The sequence below is a fragment of the Pholis gunnellus genome (genome assembly GCF_910591455.1).
Source record: "Pholis gunnellus genome assembly, chromosome: 13".
Classification (NCBI taxonomy): domain Eukaryota; kingdom Metazoa; phylum Chordata; class Actinopteri; order Perciformes; family Pholidae; genus Pholis; species Pholis gunnellus.
Genome location: NC_136540.1, coordinates 698,228 through 704,227, shown reverse-complemented (window position 1 = coordinate 704,227; position 6,000 = coordinate 698,228). Strand labels below are relative to the sequence as shown.

The 6,000-nt window shown below is 45.2% G+C and overlaps 1 protein-coding gene across 1 annotated transcript; it reads left to right on the top strand.

The window, feature by feature from the left end:
- Window positions 1–523: 523 nt before the first annotated feature.
- Window positions 524–5,962, top strand: LOC306705140 (uncharacterized protein; the record flags this gene model as incomplete). The annotated part of the gene is made up of 3 exons (XM_079171842.1): window positions 524–1,450; window positions 3,001–3,091; window positions 5,013–5,962. 3 exons carry the CDS (start codon window positions 524–526, stop codon window positions 5,960–5,962), a joined length of 1,968 nt encoding a protein of 655 aa, XP_079027968.1.
- Window positions 5,963–6,000: the final 38 nt, after the last annotated feature.

Genomic DNA, 6,000 nt, shown 5'->3' with positions numbered 1-6,000 from the left:
AATGAAGAAAAGAACAGAAGATCTGGCTCCAGAGGTGTTCCTATCAAAACAGATCTATTAACCCTTTATAACTATCACCAATCAGAACAAATATAAACTATTGAGAGTCTATGTACTTCAGCATTATGTGGCTGTTTTGTTCCAACAGCAGAAACATGAATGTAGACCGATGTAGCCGACCTTTGAAGCGGACGATTCAAGAAATCAAACACACGACCTGGAACAGTTCAGAAGAGTCTGAAGAAGCCTTTACAGTCACATTCACTGCTCTCTGTTAATATTTGGCTCTCAAAGCTGACAACAATTCAAGTTATCAAAACTTTTAACGTGTGGTCAACTTCATGAGAACCGTTTCTCAAAGGTTTTCTCTCCCTGTAGAACTCTGTAGAACTAACGCTGACTCAGCAAAGTCACTGAAACACTGAACTTTAATGACATTGATGAAGAAATTGAATCAGATTGAAGATCGATGTCTGCAGCTGTTTGCGTTTAAGAATCTTTGTTGTTATTTCACAGGTTTCATATGGAAAACCAGACTTTGGGTGAGGGTGTCCTACTCCTGGAGGGGTTAAAGGTCTCTTCTCAGTCCACCCTTCCCGCTTTCATCGCCCTCCTCCTCATCTACATCTTTGCCTTGGTGTCAAACATCAGTTTGGTGGTCCTGATCCTGACGAGCCGGACCCTCCACCAGCCCATGTACCTGCTCTTCTGCAACATGAGCATCAACGACATCTTTGGCGCGACGATCGTCACGCCACACATCCTCAGAGACATCTTCAGGCCGCCATCGGAGCGGTTCATCCATTACATCGACTGTGCCATCCAGGCGTTCTGCGTTCACCTCTACGCAAACGTCACCCACACGGTGCTCATGATCATGGCCTTCGACCGCTACGTGGCCATCTGCAAACCCCTGCAATACGCCACCATCATGACCGGCAGGACGGTGGCGGCGCTGTCAGCGGCGGCGTGGACGGTGGCCTTCACTGCCGTCGCCATCCTCGTGGGGCTTAGCATCCGATTGTCGCGCTGCCGGCGGGTTATACCCAACCCGTTCTGCGACAACGCCTCCCTGTTCGGCCTCTCCTGTGAGAGCGTCCTCGTCAACCACGTCTACGGCCTCGGCCTCACGGCGGTGCTGCTGGGCTCCTCCTTCGTCAGCGTGACGATCACCTACCTGAAGATCGGCGTGGTTTGTGTGCGCAGTAAAAACAAGGCGCTGAACAGCAAAGCGCTGCAGACCTGCGGCACTCACCTGGCCGTGTACGTCTTCCTCCTGGTGTCGGCGCTGGTCATCATCACTCTGCACCGGTTCCCTCAGATGTCCGACTACAGGAAAGTGGCGTCCGTCCTGTGTGAAGTGACTCTGCCTGCTTTCAACGCCGTCATCTACGGGCTGCAAATAAAAGAGATCAAGCAGAGGATTATCGCTTTGCTTCACAACAGGAAAGTGGCTCAAAGGAAATGAAGTGACAGTTGAATAATATCTGTAAATACTTTCACATTGCACAGGATTCATTTAAAGAATCACGCCGGGATCATGTTGAACACTAATGTGACACGGAGGAGTTTCAATATTGATGACAATTCAGTATGACAGGCTTTCTCAATAATAATCATCATCATTATAATGTATGAAATTGTAAAACCCTGCTTTTGAATTTATATGCTTCAGAATTTTTTGCCAGTACTTTTTCAGAAAACAAAATTTTTCCTTTGACAAGAAGTATTAAAAGCTAAATAGGCTTGTTATCATAATTAAAATGTGTCAGTTATATCGTTCAAAGGGAAATACGCTTCAATAAATCATAAATCAAGAAACAAAATCTTTCCTGTTTCCATTTGTTAAAATCAAGAAGTGTCAGACAAAGTTCAAGATCAAATAAAAGTGAATCTATCAAAGATGGTGTTATTATGGGACAGAAAAGCAGTCGAGTGAATGAGCTGCTGGAGTTTCTAAAATAATAATATGTCTTGTTTTTGTTAACGGTGCTCAGACGGTGGAGCGGGGGGAGTTGGATTCTCAGTGTTTTCTCTAAAGCCCCAAAAATATTTAAGGTTTTAAAATACCTTCAACTTCTGTCAATGGACCAAAGGTTATCAATAGTGCACCAACCACATGCCGTCACCCTTCCCCCGCGATCCGTGAGGATAAACTACACTTCCCTTCGTCTCCAGGATCAAACCCGTCACACAAAGTCCGCTTCGTTTCTACTGTTTAATACAAATAATGTCTTCATGTAATGCTTGTTTGTGGTTATATGTTAGTAATGGGTGTTCGGTTGTGTGTTGCTGTCTTTTTAACTTGTGATTTTTTGTTGAAATTTTGCCTTTTTGCCAGACCGCCATAGTAAATAAAATTAATTCTTAATGACTTGCCTGGTTAAAAAAAGGTTTAATTAAAAAAACACATAAATAAAATACTTCTACTACGACACTATTCCCTCAAGAAAGAGCCAAATTCCTACCCAACGTCTTTCAAAGGTAAAATAGTAACATCAGACATTTCATCGACTCTTTTTAGGTGGCAGGAGTGAAAACTAGCCATCCTCAACATTTGTTGTGTTATGGTTTTATAATGATAAAGACGGAAAATAATAATATACTCAACAGGACGTTGGCTCTACAGGATGCTCAGTCATCTGGTGACTGGAGGAGTCTTTCCCATCCAGATCAAAGGAGGAAATTCAAAGTACACAAAGAAGAGGTTCATCACACTTCAACACAGCAGACAGACGTTTACTTCCTGTTTTCTACCAACATGCAGTTGTGGTTCTTTGCAGAGGACTGTGGGGGGGCGATGTTGTTTGAGGTAACAGTGAGACACTGAAATACGATCCAACGGTTTAGTTCTGTCACAACGATTGTGAGGTAAACAGTATAAAACGAAGCAGACTTTGTGTGACAGGTTTGAACCTGGAGACGTGGGATGTGGAGTTTATCCTCACGGACTTCGGGGGTGAAAGGAGGCGGTTAGCCAAACGGTTGATTACCATCCAGATAGTGAATCATAGAGACAACTCCCTGGATTCCCCCCTGAGGAGAAGGTCCAGCATAGACAACCAGACGTACTTCCCAGCGGTGAAGTACGGTGAAGGGATGTGAAGGCTGTGGGGATGGACTACATTCAAGTGTGCCGACACTGGTGACTAAAAACCTGAACTGATAGAACGCTGGTTTTGCAATCCATGGCTGAACTGAGGAGGAGCAGTTTTCCTTTGCGGTGGGTACTTTGGGTGCAAGATTACACTGATAGGGCCGCAAAACCATCGTTTCCTACGGTCCGTTTTCAGGCATAACAAGTAAGATGTTCTCAACTTTTTGCAGTCGCACCGCTCATTAATGTCCCAATTGACCAAGGCAGCCAATCAAATCAAGCAAGAGGCGGGCTTTACTACTTTACCACTGACTTCCTGTTTCTATGCTGGTAGATGTGGTTGGAACAGTGTTAGCGATAGTTAATTACGATGAACTGTATCATTTTCCCCTTCTCATTTAACAGCAGAGGTTAGCGGGGTTAGAGGTTAGCTCATTTCATTAGCTGTTTTGTTTCAAAGGGCCGGTTTTGAAGCATTGTGATCGACCCCTAAGTCTTAGTCAATGAAAGGCCAGGACTTGTCCTCCATAAAGAAGAAGTCGGCCCAACCAGGTTTCAAGAAGTCTTGTTAAAAACCTCCTTGAGGTCTAGAGACTCAGAGGGGATAGGTAGACTAGGACAGATCTGAGACAGTTGGCGTGACAGTGAGTACTCCTTTGCCAGTCTATGATGATGAAGGTAAGGCGTCCCTAGAATGTCTTCTGAGGTGCATTGATCAGGTGAAAGGTGAGGGTTTCAGAACCTGCTTCTAACGGGTTGCAGAGGAAGTCTGATTAGGGAGGAGGTCAAACAAACACAGGACTATCACCCAGGAGACCACTGTCCTCGTCCCGTTTGAAACAAAAAGTCTACGTTGACTCTTGTTGAGTCAACTTTAGTTACCTAACAGACGTACTTATTTGAAGCCAAACCGTTATCTTTGACTAAACACAAACAAGTTGTTTTGTTATGTTTTTTGTTTTGTTTTCCTTCAACTCACAACGTGAACCAGGAGCTTGAAACTACGACCGTAACCCGGGAGAAGATACGCTTCCCTCTAAAACATGAACTGAGGATGCAGTTTAGTTGTATGGAAGAGTTACTAAAATCTCTTTTACAAGTGTAAAAACACAGTCACAGGCACTCAAGAAACAAATGAATACACAATGTTTGATGAGTGAAGGAAGTCAATGAGTGCAAACAAAAGGTTTAGTTGATCCAACAAACAATGACTAGTGTGTCAAACATGCAGAAACAAATATTTAGTGTTATTAGAATAATATCTGTTGCCCATTTTCAATACCAACATCTTGAATTTATTTCCAAGGGAGATAAACGATGACGATGCTCATTATCAACGGTTGCCGAGCAACAGTTGACCTGTTAGCATGTGATGCTGCAGCTGACGGACAAAATAAAAGCTTCTGCAGTTTCACTTCTGGTCCGAGGTGGAGGGAGGTCGGTGCTGCCTCCCTGAGCTCTGCATCTAAATGTTGATGTTAATGTTGTTAAATGTTATTTATATATGTGTGTTTGGTCTGTTCTGAGCCGAGGCTCTGATGATACAGGATGACATTTACAGACTGTAACAAACTAAGTTGGACTGACCTGATGTAGAAATGACCACCAGTGATTCTTCTGGTTCTGGGACACGTGTTGAAATCTTTAAATGCCGTTTTAAGTTTCTTGTAATTGAGGTGAATCAACCTTTTAATCAATAAGAAATAGAAGGAAATGGAGACTTTATATGTTGGATGTCTCTCTTTAAAAACAGTAGAGTCGAATTACAGCATTGATATTGTGATGTAGACAGATTTACTGTGATAACTTTATCAAAGTGTTTTTAAAGATTGTGTTTCTGTAACTATAACTAGAAATGTACCCGTGAGCTCAGTTATCCAGACAGAACTCTTTTTATTGCTCCGTGACGGATGAGATATGGAAAACAGCACTTTTGGCGGGGAAATTCTAATCCTGGAGAGGTTAAAGCTCACCTCCCAGTCTTTTATTCCAGCCTTCGTCCTCCTCCTCCTCGTCTACATCTTCATCATGGTGTCCAACATCGGCCTGGTGGTGCTGATCTTCAGGAGCAGGAGCCTCCAGCAGCCCATGTACCTGCTCTTCTGCAACATGAGCATTAACGATTTTTTTGGGGCCACGATCATCATCCCTCATGTGCTCAGAGATCTTTTACTCTCAGACTCAGAGCGGCTCATTCGTTACACAGACTGTGCCGTTCAGGCCTTTTGTGTTCATCTGCACGCGAGCGTCTCCCACACGGTGCTCATGATCATGACCTTCGACCGCTACGTGGCCATCTGCAGCCCGCTGCGCTACGCCACCATCATGACCAGCAGGACGGTGGCGGCGCTGTCGGCGGTGGCGTGGACGGTGGCGTTGTTGATGGTGGCGATCCTCGTTGGGCTCAGCGTCCGCCTGTCGCGCTGCAGGTCGGTCGTTTCGAACTTGTTCTGCGACAACGCCTCCTTGTTCAAGCTCTCCTGTGAGAGCGTCCTCATCAACAACATCTACGGCCTCGGCTACACGGTGGTGCTGCTGGGCTCCTCCATCGGCAGCGTGACGCTCACCTACCTGAAGATCGCCGTCGTGTGTCTGAGCAGCAGGAACAAGTCTCTGAACAGCAAAGCGCTGCAGACCTGCGCCACACACCTGGCCGTGTACGTCTTCCTCCTGGTGTCCGGGTTCATCATCGTCACGCTGCACCGCTTCCCTCAGCTGGCGGACCACAGGAAAGTGGCGTCCGTCTTGGGACACGTAGTGCTGCCGGTCCTGAATGCCGTCATCTACGGGCTGCAAATTAAAGAGGTCCGGCAGAGGATTAAGGCTTTGTTCCATAACAACAAAGTAGCTTTAATGGATGTTTAATTATAGGATGTGATCAGAGGGCAAAATGGAAATGTTGT